Here is a 15,564-nt window from a genome sequence, read left to right on the forward strand (position 1 = left end):
TAAATTTGTAAAGAGAAATGATTGATCAGTGGTAGAAATAAAAGGTAAGAGTTATAACAGCTTTTAAAACCCTTAACATGCAATTCTGATTACATGAAAATGACTATCTACTGTTAATATACTAAATATTTTGCCTTACATTTTCACTCCAGCATTAGTCATTTAAAAACTACCAACGTATTAAATAGTTAACACAATTGGCAAGCCTATGACATTTAATAGTTTTTGAACATAAAAACACTGATTTCTTCTTATCTTCCAAGGTAGAGTTGTCATTTACTTCTATGTCACAAAATATAGTACCAAATATTTGGTCTCTTTCTATTGTGAAAATTATCAAGCTAGAAAAGTATATAAAATAATACCAATAAAGATTTGTGATAGACATATTTCTATTAGGTACAAACTTAACATTAAAGTTTCATGACCACTTATAAAATTTAAAAAAATCAAATTTAGAAAGTATGACCACACATTGAACATATTAAGAAAAACACAACAGTAAATTAGATATTGACCCTGTATGCCAACTCTGTAATATAAATGCTACAATAAGACTCATATTGGAAGAAACGATTAAGCAAAACTAATGAACCTACCAAACTAAAGGATCTATTTAATGTTATGTAAGGAGAATAGCATATAGAACCTAAAAGTGAGTGAGAAAAGATTTAGGTTTCAATCTGCGCATTTTACTAGCTGTAGACCTTGACTGGTCTACTTACCTTTCTATGCATTAGGTTTTTCATCTGTCAAATGGAAATAATAGTACCCAAATCCTAGGGTTGCTCTAGAATCAAATAATGTATGCAAAGGACTTATTAGCACAGTGTGTGAGACTTAAATCAATACATGTAACTATAATTATCTTTATTATGCAGTAAAATTTTTTAAATTGCTAACTTTTAACTTTATATAGAATTATTCAGTCTGACAATATGAACTGATCTTTTCTTCTAAAGTACATAATAATGTATTACAGGATAGGTCAGAGAGAAATAGTACAGAAACTGAATACAGTTAAACTAATTGAATGGAAGCACAAAATGCTTTGTATGTAAAATTCAGTAATATATGGGTAATATGCAGAATATTTTTGCATTAAAAAAAGTTAATCTCCCAGATGTTGGCTTTGTTAGTCATCAATAAATTATGTACCGACTGAACTGCTGTCTCTCAAACACAGTTCAAGCATGCCTTAGCCACTACCTTGAGAACTTGACCACTTTAAGGGGTTTTGTGGCATTTCAAAAATCAACATCTCTTTATCCAGATCCTTGTAAATATTTACCATCATAGGTAAGAAAAACGCATTTTAGGGAAGCAGTCAATTCTCCACTTGGAATCAATCTACTGATTGATAATTAAATTATTTCCCTGTGAACCAGAAGGTTAGTACTTAGAAAGCAAAATACTCAGAAGTGAATGAGGGGGAAAAAAAGAATGATCTACAACGTAATATAAATTAACCTAATTTAAATTAGATTTTAATTTAACTTACTTTGACAGTTCTTTTTAAAATAAGGAAGATTCTAAGGACTTGCAACTATGGCAATCCTCAAAATGGGACTAAATATTGTCTTGGAATGGTCAGGTGGTCATCTGAAGATCCATCCAGCTACTATTTAATAATTCTTCATAAGGACACTTCATCTACTCTGGTTGACTGTCATTTTCAACACCATAATTTATATAAGGTAGGCTTCCTTTACTAAACTCATATTCTGCATTTCAGATATTTCTCAATTTTAGAAAAACAATATGCAGTGTGTTAGAGCGTATTTTCAACTTCATTCAATGCATTATGTAAATACTGCATATTAGCTCATGTGGTATTGTGTAATACTGCAAAGATTGCATTTATGTAAATGTTGGTTAAAGCTACCAATTATACAAAGCTCCATTCTCTACCTAAAATTTTACCATGTGCAAATGAAAAACATTTTACTTATTGATCATCTGTTCTGAGCCATACACTTTGGACAAAATTTTGTGATGGCTATAAATATGAAAACACTTAAAAAATCAGAATACAAAGAATGCATATTGCTTCACATGACACATTTTTTTTTTCCCCTTAGAGAAAGACCATCTGTTTAGAATAAATTTCTAGTCTTATTTATATAGTCAGTATTTTTTGCTAAAAAAGAAAGTGAGAAGACCTATGCTGTGAAAAAATTTTAAAATCTTAAATTTTTAAATAAAAAATCATTTATAAAATTCAGGATGGATGGCTCTAAAATATAAAAAGAGTGAAATAAAAAAAAAACAACTGTAGGGAATTTGTTTATTGAGCATTAATGTTAACACTTCTAAATTAAGTATTCACTTATGAATTTTGCCACTGTCCTATGAACGGACATAATAGAAAATATTGCACAGAACTCAAGCATGAAAATAATTAACAAAAGAACTAAGCAACAAGTATATGCTTTACATTTTAAAAATTAATCCAAACAAAATAATTTGAAGCACTTCTCTGATTTGGAAGTCTTAAAATGTTATCTCATGTTTTATTTGAGATTTTTTTTCGTTTTTTCTTTTTTACAAATTGACACTGTACAAAGAGCTTAAATGGCCAGTAAAACTACTGCCTTAAAATTGTTGGCTTTAAGTAACAGAGGTAAAATTTGAATTCACATCAGAGCTTTCTAAAATGGCAATAGTACAAGCATATGACTTTCTCTAGTATCCAAAACCTGTTCTGGCTTTTCCTTGGCTAGAAAACAAGACAGCCTTCTAAAGCTGTCATATATGTCCTAAAATTCTTTGAAAAAAGTTGGTATACTTCATTCCCTTGCTTACCTTGGTAACACTGAACTAAACAGAAAATGAAGAAAATTCAGTCAATAGTAACTTAAACAGTACTAAGTTAGCTCTGGACTTAGAAGGTTTGGTAAAGTTGATGACATTCAGATTAAGGTTCTCAGAAGAAAAGCAGTTTTCCAAAAACAGGCTTACAAGCCTGTATTAAAGAAAAAATGCCAAGAGTGAGTAACACTTAAGTTTATCTGTTCCTAGAAGACTATGAACAACACGATGGGAGCTGAAACATTACATATAATTTAGAATGCATTCTCCCAGAGCAAGTTTACAAGGTTTATAGAATAGCAATGGCCTTTCTAAATTTTCACTTGATGTTCAAAATTTTATAAGTGATTTAATACGTCATCAAATTAAGTCAATTCCATTAACTATATCCAAGTAGGAATAACTTCAGAAATGCTTTGAAAAAGGACAATGACAGACCTATAGACATGAAAAGCAACCAGTCTTTGCAAAGCTCATCTCCAAATCTATCAATTCCTCTTAAAATAAAAGACTAACCACATATTCAGCCATTCCATCTTATTCAAGTTTAGCATTACGACAGAAAATCTTAAAGGGCTGCATTGTTGCTAAACACTGTCAATATTTCTTATATGCACTATTTAGACTATACCTCACTTTTTTTTACTTCCCTTATAATATTAAAATAATGAATAAATATGGTCCTTTAGTTAAGGTCCTCCACCATAAGTGAAATATAAAATAAGGTAGTTTTAATCAATTTCTTACTAGAATTGGCTTAAAATCTATTTACCAAATAAGAAATAGTAAACTTTTAAGTTTTACCCAGAAAGCAGAAGTATTCTGATCCACTCCTAATGTCTACATAAAATATTTCATCATTTTAGTTCAGTTTATGACATTTTTTGGACTAGTACTAATGTTGTCCCTCAGAAAAAAATCCAATCAACCAACTACAGAAAGTAAACTTAATTGTTAACCTTTTGAAAGAGGCAAAAAAATTATTTATGAAAACCTAAAATAACCTGATTAACAATTGATGCTGAAAAGGTCCTTAAAAACTGAGGAATAATAAATGTAGTTTTCCTGTATTTTGCCCATTATTAATGGAAAACAGAATGGCAAAATTTCTAAATGGAATATGTTAAAGGTACCAGAACCGAAAACACTGGCAACATTTCCTTTGCCTTCTGACAGCAACATTTTCTAGGATGAAAACAGTGACATGTAGTTTTAAAGAATCTGAAATTTCTACATTCAAGAATGGAATTAAAATTCAACATAAGGGGAAAAAAGCAAAATATAGTTAGTGGTATCCAAACTTTAAATAAAACCTCAAAGGTAAGTATGGCTGCTGTTTTGTTCCAGTCACTGTTTCACAAAATGTTGGCCGTGTCATAAGGTATCTCCTGTGCTTTCTATCAACCGAGGCCTGCTGAAGTACAAGAAATTCCTCTGTAAAGGAATTGACATTGAATTCCTTTGTAAATTCAATCTCAGCTGAAGTGTCGAGCAAGGCGGGCAGATCTATAATCAGCACGAAGTTGTACGAAGGAGTGAAGTATATTCTTGTCCAGATTAGCAAGTTGTTCTCCTGAGCAGACTTGCTTTAAATTATCTGGGGCAACTACCAGAAGATTGCAAAGAGCATGCAGAGTATCAAAAAGATGTAATACCATTGGAATCTGAATTGAGAGAAGAAAGAAAGTAACATTGAAACAAAACAGTTTCCAGTTTTACAATTAGCTTCTAACTTCTTACATACTGTCAGGTGGGACTTACTGTAAGTGTGCGCGGAGTTCAACACATTAGAATTTTTTAAAGATCACAAAGCATTAAAACTTAAAGATTTCGTAGTTAAATAAACTTACTATAATATTTCAAAAAGATTCATATGTCAATTCTCTTCAATATAACAATCATATATACTTCAGTGGACTAAAACTAGTTATTAATATATAGCATTTTTCATAATTTAAATGTTACAGAAAAATTCAGAGGGACATAAATGAAGACAACGTTATTTTCCTAATGTGTGACATATACAGCATTAGTCATGGATGTCAATAAGTCAAAGACTGTGGAACTGAAAATACACCGTGAAGCAAAAATGTGTTTAATATTAAATATGTGGGCCACGTGTGGTGGCTCATTCCTGTAAACCCAGCACTTTGGGAGGCTGAGGCAGCGGATCACTTGAGCCCAGGAGAGACCAGCCTGGGCAACACTGTGAAACCCTGTCTCTGGAAAATAAAGTAAAATTTAAAATTTAAAATTAAAAGAAAATGACTGGAACAACACTGTTTCAGGTAGAATGTGTTAATCTATCTCATACAATATCAACAAAAGTTATAAACCTTTCACTAATTATAAGTAAATAGTGATTTTTAATGATCTGACTTATGTTCCTGGGCCTATTTGCAAGATTGATGTTTTTGTGTATACATACCTTGAAGTCTTTGGCACACTTCCTATATTCAGCTACATCACAAATTGCCAACATGCCACCCATACAACTGTAGGAATATTGTTGAAGATGCTCATAGATAAGTCGATGAAAACGTACTCCAAGTTCCATCAAAACTGTATCCACATTCTTCCCATCCATGGAATTTTTAATCTTCTCCACTTGTTTTCTTACGTAAGCACAGACTTTTACACAAGCCTATAAAAGTTTTTCTACACTCATTACACAGAAATGTATACCAGCTTAGCTAAAGAGGAAATACATAGTTTCTCATTAATCTGTAATTATAAAAGAAAAAAATCTAGGGCACAGTAGGATACACCAATGAAAATGTTAGCAAAGTATTAACAAATTGAATCATTTTACTCACATTAGTATATTGAATCAAAACATTGTTTTCATCTTCTGGCTTAAAATCTGTTTTCTTTTGTTCTGCAGCCAAAATATGCTTCATCTGTCCAATCATACAATTTAATGTCCTAGAGAATTGAGAACACAACATTCTTTAACTCATCTAACTTATTTTATGTTTATATTTAATTATATTATTTATGCTAAATTAAATCAGTTATTTAATATCCTATCACCATAAAACTCTTTCACTATTGGTAAACTTTAGATATTAGAAAAAGTCAGCTCTAGGTCTTAATATGAAAGAGCTCTTGGTTTTATTATCTTTCTGCTCAAAACAGAGGGCAAAAATTCTTTGTGCAATACTTCAAGATTCAAAGATCTCAGAAGCCTGTCACTAGTTTAATTTCTTAACAACTAAGGATCTTCAAAGGCAAAAACCACATACAAGTTAACTATCCCTTTCTCAAAATTCTTGGGACCAGAAGTGTTTTGGATTTTGAAATTTTTCAGATTTTGGAATATTTGTATATACATAATAAGATACCTTGGGGATGGGACCCATTCTAAACACAAAATTCATCTATGTTTCATATATATCTTATACATGTAGACTGAGAGTAATTTTATAAAATATTTTAATAGTTTTATATATGACACATTTATGTTCACTGAGCCATCAGAAAGCAAAGATGTCACTATCTCAGACACCCATGTGGACAATCCATGGCTGTCTGGCATCACCATCATTCCTGACTCTGAATTTATATATGCTACCAGTCAGCAATCATTTTCTTTTTTTTTTTTTTTTTTTGACGGAGTCTCGCTCCGTCGTCCGGGCTGGAGTGCAGTGGCCGTCACTGCAAGCTCCGCCTCCCGGGTTTACGCCATTCTCCTGCCTCAGCCTCCTGTGTAGCTAGGACTACAGGCGCCCGCCACCTCGCCCGACTAGTTTTTTGTATTTTTTTAGTAGAGACGGGGTTTCACCGTGTTAGCCAGGATGGTCTTGATCTCCTGACCTCGTGATCCGCCCGTCTCGGCCTCCCAAAGTGCTGGGATTACAGGCTTGAGCCACCGCGCCCGGCCTAGCAATCATTTTCTTATACTTATTCACACATAAGTACTTAACAGTAAAAAAGATGACATGCCATTCATACAGAGAAAAAATAACGTTTAAGGTAACCAAACAGCACAGTAACATCACCACAATACCTGTATTGCCTATTAAACAACAACAAACAAGGTAGCAGGTTTTCAGTCTCCACCTACGATGCTGTGCTTTCATGAAAAGGTTACTCTATCCTACATTTTATTTTTTTAGGTGACAGGAAACATCAGAAGCAGTTGAGAGACCAGAAAGCAGGACCTCTTTGGATGAGGAGATATTCTGCTGGATGGCTTCTTAAAAGTTTCCTCTGGAGTTATCTGCCTCATTAATAATGGTTTTTGTCTTAGAAGTCTCTATTTGATTTTGTAAACTGATATGACTTCTTGTTCTATTATGAATGTACACTGCTGTACTTTTTTTGTAAGTCCATTGCACATTTTCACCATATAATCTACAGGCATTTTTTCTGCAGTGTTAGCAACATTACGTTGTCACTATTATCACAATCACCTTGATTTAGAACCATTTTGGCTATTTCACTACCAGTCCATGAATGAGCAACTGGAGTCCCACTGATGTTAAAAATTATTTGATATTCACTTCATCCAACTTACTGATAGACTCTAAATGTATTATTTTTTGTATACGTAAGAAGTCAGACATCACTTTTTTCTCACTTGAAATATGGAAATCTTCAAAGTCACTACCTTGTTCATCCTCTTCACTGAACATAGCTGAAGGCCAGAGGTTGTGCCAGGCATGCATCACTGTCTTTAGTCACTGTGTTCCAAGCACTGGCAACAGCATATACAGCATCTTTCATGCTCAACTCATTTTGAAAACCTTCCATACTCCTACCTCTGTTCACCGTTGCTAGTATGCTGTTCAAGAAAGTGTTCTGAGAGGCCAAGGTGGGAGGATAGCTTGAAGGCGGGAGTTCGACAAGACTGGCCAACATGGTGAAACCCTGTCTCTACTAAAAATACAAAAATTAGCCAGGCGTGGTGGTGGGTGCCTGTAGTACCAGCTACTCAGGAGGCTGAGGCAGAAGAATTGCTTGACCCGGGAAGATAAAGTTGCAGTGACCTGAGATGGCGTCGCTGCACTCCAGCCTGGGCAAGACTCTGTCTCCAAAAAAAAAAAAAAAAAAAAAGAAAGTGTTCTGAGACAGGGTCTCACTCCATCACCCAGGATAAATGCAGTGTGATGATTGCTCACTGCAGCCTGGACATACCAGGCTCAAGTGATCCACCCAACTCAGCCTCCTGAGTAGCTGGAACTATAGGCACATGCCAGAACACCTGTCTAATTCTTAAATTTTGGGCGGGTAGAGACAGGGTCTTACTATATTGCCTTAGGCTGGTCTCAAACTCCTGGGCTCAAGTGATCCTCCTGCCTCAGCCTTCCAAAGTGTTGGAATTATAGGCTTGAGCCACCATGCCCACCCAAGAAAGTGTTTTTATATTTACTCTTCATTGATCTAAAGATACTTTGGTCAGAAGACTGAATAAAGTCACATTTGGGAAAAAGTATGACACCAACAGTTGTCAAAGAGTAACAAAATCTTGTAGTTGTTATCCAGTCCAGCTTTTCTGCAGTATGTGCAAGCCACTAGTAAAAAACGTTTGTAAAACCAATCAGAAAAGACACCCTTGGTTATCCATGCCTTTCTGTTAGCGTAACAGTGGACCCAACAAGAAATTCATTCCTTGGAAACAATGAAGATGCAAGCTTCAGCCTATTACAGCAAGCTTACACTTCTACATGCCTGCTGCATTAGCACACCCCAGCACAGTTACTCCGCCCTTGGCATTCTCAATTTCTGTAAAAGCCATCTTATCACCTGTATTGTCAGTGCCTTCCTGGGGCAGTAATGCCAAAATAGTAGTGTTTCATCAATATTATAGACTTATTCTCACACCAGATTTTCATCAGCAATAACCTTGGCAAACTCATTAAGGAATTTCTCTGCTGCTTCATGACCAGATGCTTTATCACAACAAACCTTTGAAAACATAATGCCGTGTCTGTTCCTAACTTTTGGCAAACAGCCTATTGAATAGCCATGATTCCCTTCAATTTTCAATTCATTGTGATAGATCTTTGTTTGTTTCATCATCACCATACTATTAAGTGGCAATGTATTCATTGCAATGCGGACAGATCCACTCTTTCAATACATAATCAAGATCTTCACTTTTAGCTTTATGTAGTGTTTTTATATTTTTCATTAACTTCCGTTCATCACTTTCAGCACAGACTTTCTCCTTCTGTTTCTTCAGGTAATATATGGTGGTCATTCCAATACCATACTCTTCTGTAATACATTTCACACTTACACCACCATCCTTTTTGTCCAACAGCTTTGATAAACATAAGTGCTGCTAGGTATGGTGACTCACACCTGTAATCCCAGCACTTTGTGAGGCTGAAGTGCGAGGATCACTTCAGCCCAGGAGTTCAAAAATAGCCTGGACAACATAATGAGACTCTATCTCTACATTAAAAAAAAAAAAAAAAATGGCTGAGTATGGTGGTGTGCATCTGTGATCTGAGCTACTCAAGAGGCTGAGGTGGGAGGACTGTGTGAACCCAGGAGTTCAAAGTTGCAGCGAGCTATGATTACACCGCTGCACACCAGCCTGGGTGACAGAGTAAGACCATGGTCTCTAAACAAATTATTTTTATTTATTTATTTATTCATTTTTTGAGACGGAGTTCTGCTCTTGTTGCCCAGTCTGGAGTGCAGTGGCGTGATCTTGGCTCACTGCAACCTCTGACTGCTGGGTTCAAGCAATTCTCCTGCCTCAGCCTCTCCAGTAGCTGGGATTACAGGTGCCTGCCACCATGCCTGACCAATTTTTGTATTTTTAGTAGAGATAGGGTTTCACCATGTTGGCCAGGCTGGTCTCGAACTCCTGACCTCAGGTGATCCACCCACCTTAGCCTCCCAAAGTGCTAGGATTACATGAGTGAGCCATTGCACCTGGCCACAAAAAAATTTTTTTAAAAGATAAACAGGCTGAGTGCAGTAGTTCACGCCTGTAATCCCAGCACTTTGGGAGGCTGAGGCAGGTGGGTCACTTAAGGCCAGGAGTTCGAGACCAGTCTGGCCAACATAGCAAAACCCTGTTTCCACTAAAAATACAAAAAATTAGCTGGGCACGGTGGCGTGCACCTGTAGTCCCAGCTACTCGGGAGGCTGAGGCAGGAGAATTGCTTGAACCCAGGAGTCAGGGGTTGAACAGAGCCAAGATCACGCCACTGCACTCCAGCCTGGGCGACAGAGAGGGACTCCACCTCAAAAAATAAAAACAAAAGGATAAACTTCCTCTTTTTCTTATCACTGTTAACCACAGGGGTATCTGCAGGCCTTTTTGAGATTTCACATCTTTATACCACAGAGCGCAGAATAAGGAGAAAAAAAAAGCACACACACAATGAGTAATACACACAGGTCTTGGCTGCATGTGGGCATTGTGAGCAACCTACCACTGGCATGTCCAGCCTACACACATGCCATTTTATTATTCTTTGTAGGCATGCTTATTGTAGGGACGGGGGTGGAATTCGGACATGCACAGAAAATATTTATCACAGCTGAAGAGGGTTGGGTCTTTTTTCCCTTGGGGGTACTCAAATAAACCATGTGCTGTGCATCTGTATTTTGACTGTGCCCTGTCACATGAGATCAGGTGTAAAATTTTCCACTTGTAGGGTAATGTCAGCACTCAAAAAGTTTCAAGTTTCAAATTTTGAAGCATTTTTATTTGAATTTTTGGATTAGGGATGCTGAATGTGTACAGAATGCTTCCAGTGGAGATAGGGAACTTACGAAGAATTGACAAGGTTGGGAAAAACAGGTAGGAGCAACGCTGAGTCGCACTATGTAAGGACAATCAGAAGAATGGATAAGAGGTACTAAAGACTCAACTGAGAAATGAAAGCATGGATTTGCAGTGGTACTAATAACGTACATGTTATGTGATATTCTCCAACAGCGAGGAGCCAACCAGTTATGGGAATAAAAGAGACTGCACCTATCAGAGGTTAGGGTCTGTAAGACAGTTGTGTTTGAAGGAAATGTACTTTAGGGTATTTCAAGAAAGTAGTTCAAAAGATGGACCAAGTGATATAAGCACAATAACTAAAGAAATAAAGCTAGGAAAAGGATAATAGATTGGCAGAAGATGAAGAGATTAAGAGACAGAGTTCCTGCTGAAGTCAGAAAAATCCCAGGACCAGATGGCCTTACTAGTGAATTCTATCCAACATTAAAAGAAGAATTGGCTGGGCGCGGTGGCTCACACCTGTAAGCCCAGCACTTTGGGAGGCTGAGGCGGGTGGATTGCCTGAGGTCAGGAGTTCAAGACCAGTCTGGCCAACACGGTAAAACCCCGTCTCTATTAAAAATACAAAAAATTAGCTGGGTATGGTGGTGTGCGCCTGTAATTCCAGCTGTTCAGGAGGGTGAGGCAAGGGGAATTGCTTGAACCAGGGAGGTGGAGGTTGCAGTGAGCCAGGATTGCGCCACTGGTCTCCAGCCTGGAAAGATGGAGACATCGTCTCAAAAAAAAAGAAGAAGAAGAAGAAGAATTAACACCAATCGTTCTCAAACTTTTTCAAACAATGGAAGAACTTGTAACACTTTCAAACTCATTTTACAAAGACAGCATTACAGTGATACCAAAGCCAGAGAAGGACAATACAGGTAAGAAAATTACGGGCCAATATCCCTGATGAATAAAGATGTAAAAAAAAAAAAAAAAAAAAAAAACTAGCAAACTAAATTCAATAGCATACTAAAAGGATCATACCCCATAATCAAACAGAATTTATCCCTGAGATTCAAGGATGGTTCAACATATGCAGATCTATAAATGTGACAGACCACATTAACAGAATGAAGGATAAAAATCTTATGATTGTCTGACAATGTGAAAAAAAACCACTTCTGGTAAAATTCAACACTCTTTCATGACAAAGACTTGCAAACAAATTAGGTATAGAAGGAATATACCTAAAGATAATAAAGATCATATATGACAAGCCCACAACTAATATCAAACTCCATAGTGAAAAGCTCAAAGCTTTTCCTCTAACTAACATCAGGAACAAGAAGGATGTCCACTCTCACCACTTCTTTTCAACACAGTAGTGGGTATCCTAGCCAGAGCACTTAGGCAAGAAAAAGAAATAAAAGACATCTAAATTGGAAAGAAAGAAGTAAAACTGACTCTTTGCAGATGATATGATCTTAGAGAAAACTCTAAATTTTAGACTCCATCAAAAAATAGAATAAAAGAATTCAGTAAAGTTGCAAGATAATCATCACACAAAAATCAGTTGTTTTTAAACATTATCAGCAAACTATCCAAAAAAGAAAGAAAAAAAAATCCCATTTACAATAGCATGAAAAAGAATAAAATATTTAGGAATTAACCAAGGAAGTAAAAGACTTATACACTGAAAAAACTTCAGAACATTGCCAAAAGAAACAAGTAAATGGAAACATATCTCGTGTTTAGGGCTTGAAATAATATTATTAACACGTCCATACTACCCCAAGCAATTTAGAGTCAATGCATTCCCAATCAAAATTCCAATGGCATTTTTCACAGAAATAGAAAAAAAAAACCAAAACACTAAAATTCTTATGGAACCAGAAAAAATCCTGAATAGCCAAAACAATTTTGAGAAAGAACAAAACTGGAAGCATTGTACTTCTTGGTTAGAAAATATATTATACAGCTACAGTAATTAATGCAGTATGATACCATCATAAAAACAGATACACAGCCCAATGGAACAGGATACAGAGCCCAGAAATAAATCCATCCATTTATGGTCAACTGCTCTTTAACAAGGGTGCCAAGAACACACAATAGGGAAAGGATAGTTTCCTCAATAAATGGTGCTGGAAAACTGGATATCTACACACAGGAAAATGAAATGATACCTTTATCTTACACTACACCAAAAAAAAATCAACTCAAAATGAATTACATTTAATATAAGACCCACAACTATAAAACTAGTAGAATAAAACATAAGAAAAAAGTTTCTTGACGTTGGTGTTGGCAATGACCTTTTGGATATGGCCTCAAAAGCAGAGGCAACAGAAACAAAGACAAATGAGATTGCATCAAACTAAAGAGTTTCTGCACAGCAAAGGAAACAATAAACAGCCTATGAAATGGAAGGAAATATTTGTAAACCGTACATCTCAGAGGGGTTTAACACTCCAAATATAGGAACTCAAACAACTCAATAGCAAAAAAATAAATGATCCAATGATTAAAGGCAAAGAACCTGAATAAAAATTTTTGAAAGAAGACATAAAGATGGCTAACAGGTATATGAAAAGGTGCTCAACATCACTAGTCATCAGGAAAATGCAATCAATTATCACTTTACACCCGTTAGCATGGCTCTTTTCAAAAAGGCAATAGATAACAAGCATTATCAAGAGTGTAGATAAAAGAGAACATTTGTACACTGTTGATGGGGATGTAAATTGGTACAGCCATTATGGAAAATTACGGAAATTCCTCAAAAACTTAAAAACAGAGCTACTATATGATCCAACAACCCCACTTCTGATTATCCAGGTATACCTTGTTTTATTCTGCTTCATTTGATTGTGTTTCATAGATACTGTGGTTTGTTTTGTTTGTTTTTTTACAAGTTGCAGGCTTGTGGCAACGCAAGTCTATCAGTGCCATTTTTCCAACAGCATGGGCTCACTTTGTGTTTCTGTGTCACATTTTGGTAATTCTTACAATATTTAAAACATTTTCATTACTGCTAAATCTGTTATGGTGATCTGTGATCAGTGATCTTTGATGTTACTATTTTAATTGTTTTGGGTCACAAACCATACTCATATAAGACAGTGAACCTAACTGACAAATATAGTGTGTGTTCTGATTACTCCAGTTAATGGCTATTTCCCTGTCTCTCTGCCTCTCCTTGGGCCTCCCTATTCCTTGAAACACAGTAACATTGAAATTAGGACAATTAATAATCCTACAATGGCCTCTAAGTGTTCAACTGAAAAGCATCACATACTTCTCACTTTAAATCAAAAGCTAGAAATGATTAAGCTTAGTGAGGAAGGTATGTTAAATGCCAAGATAGGCCAAAGTAAAAAACTTCAGGATCCAATAAAAACAACATTCTAATAAGGATGAAGGCAATATGTAAAAATATTTTTTTTTTTAATCAAATGTTGTAGCAATATGGTGGAATTAAGATAAATATTTTTCTTCTCTACCAAGTATTTGCATGCTGCTATAATATGGTGTTTTTATAATTTTTAAAAATGCAAGAGACAAAACCAACAACTTGCCTGTCAATGCCAGTATCCAATTTCATCTCCATTTGTTCAATTATTTCTTTTTTCTTCTGAAGGCATTCAGATAACTTAGGAGAAGAGCTATTGTATATTTAAAATGGAAAAAGAGTCATATTAATAATCTGAGATTTTCTAAAAGTTTTTCTTACATCGATGTGTATTACATTGTATCCATTTATAAATACATCCATATACACGCATTAATATTGTTAACAAATCCAAGAAGCATATAAGAAGCAAAGTAATTATTTAGCATTCACTATGCCCAATTCATTATAATAGACTAAGGAAGAGGACCACTTAAATTTGTTATTTTGATCTCTGAGGAGACATCTCTCAAGAATATAAATGTGACTTTAAAATTGTGGAATTATTTGGTTTTCTTTATAAACAAATATCTAGTGTAACACCAACAAAAGCTATAGACTAGCATTACCAGAGTTTTAAGAATACAGTAAATCATACTATAAAATTTGGAGGGAAACAGCCAATCCACTTGTATTTTTAAAAACCTGACAATCATATTTGCCTTCTGAATGCTATCAGAATGTCAAAACATTCAAAATATTAAGAAATAGGCAACCCTAATAATTGTCTCTGCTATGTGGTATAACAGATCTTGAAAAGTAAATTTCCTTTCAAAGTATGACTCAGGGATTACAAGTGACTGTTATCTTTGAGACTGTTTCTGGACTATTCTTGGCATGTCAGTGTTTATAACAAAAAGTCAAAAAATTTTATATGAATATTTTTCCTCTTACATAATAGTGCTAAAGAGAATTTTGTAAAGCATGTTCACATATACACCATCTTATTTGATTCTCAAATGTTTTATAAGTTCACATAAATTGATATGAAGATATAAACCAAACTTTACTTAATGCCTCATTAAAATCTGTCCTATTAATCTTATAAAATTTTTTGTATGTCTTTATAACAAGTGGGTACATGGACTTTGTCTATGAGATCTTTTAAAAGATGTCAAATTTGCTGAGTTTCACTAAGCTGGAGGTCCTCTTTCACATGAGATTTCAGTTTTAGGTTTGTGACAGATTAAATCTTTTGAAATACACCAAAATTAATAATATAGTGGAAAGAGAAAACAGAAATGCAAGAAGAAGCAATATTTAATGTTTTATTTCCTAGGAATTTTTATATTTTTATTTCATTCCACTTGTCCAGTCTGACATTTTTGTGAACATGTACTTTTTAAATTTAATGAAAATACACGTAGAATATTATGTAGAATGCTGTAACAGTCACTGAAATATCAATGAAAATCAGATAATTTGACTAACCTTATTAGTGGCATAAGGTGATCATTAAACTGTTTGTCAAAAAGATGAAAAATAGTATTGGCCTGTTGCACAACATCCAAAAAATAAAGATTTGCATTCCTAGAATCTGAAGAGGGAATTCCTAAAACCAGAAAGCATACATATGTTAGAATCATCCTTGAAGAAATTCATCTTGGCAACAGAAAAAAAGAAT

General features: G+C 35.0%; 1 protein-coding gene across 3 annotated transcripts in view; it reads right to left on the reverse strand.

Annotated features, from left to right (window-relative positions):
• Window positions 1-254: 254 nt before the first annotated feature.
• The window catches only part of EXOC5 (exocyst complex component 5), a 64,654-nt gene continuing 49,344 nt past the window's right edge, over window positions 255-15,564 (reverse strand). For all 3 annotated transcript variants that reach the window (XM_025392999.1, XM_025393001.1, XM_025393000.1), the window contains 5 exons: window positions 15,372-15,492; window positions 14,068-14,154; window positions 5,628-5,736; window positions 5,240-5,455; window positions 255-4,475 (listed from right to left, as the gene is read on the reverse strand). In XM_025392999.1, the coding sequence (XP_025248784.1) occupies window positions 4,287-4,475; window positions 5,240-5,455; window positions 5,628-5,736; window positions 14,068-14,154; window positions 15,372-15,492 (722 nt within the window). In that variant the 3' untranslated portion in view covers window positions 255-4,286. The remainder of the gene's footprint in view (window positions 4,476-5,239; window positions 5,456-5,627; window positions 5,737-14,067; window positions 14,155-15,371; window positions 15,493-15,564) is intronic.

This window comes from Theropithecus gelada, chromosome 7b, assembly GCF_003255815.1.
Source record: "Theropithecus gelada isolate Dixy chromosome 7b, Tgel_1.0, whole genome shotgun sequence".
Taxonomy (NCBI): Eukaryota; Metazoa; Chordata; class Mammalia; order Primates; family Cercopithecidae; genus Theropithecus; species Theropithecus gelada.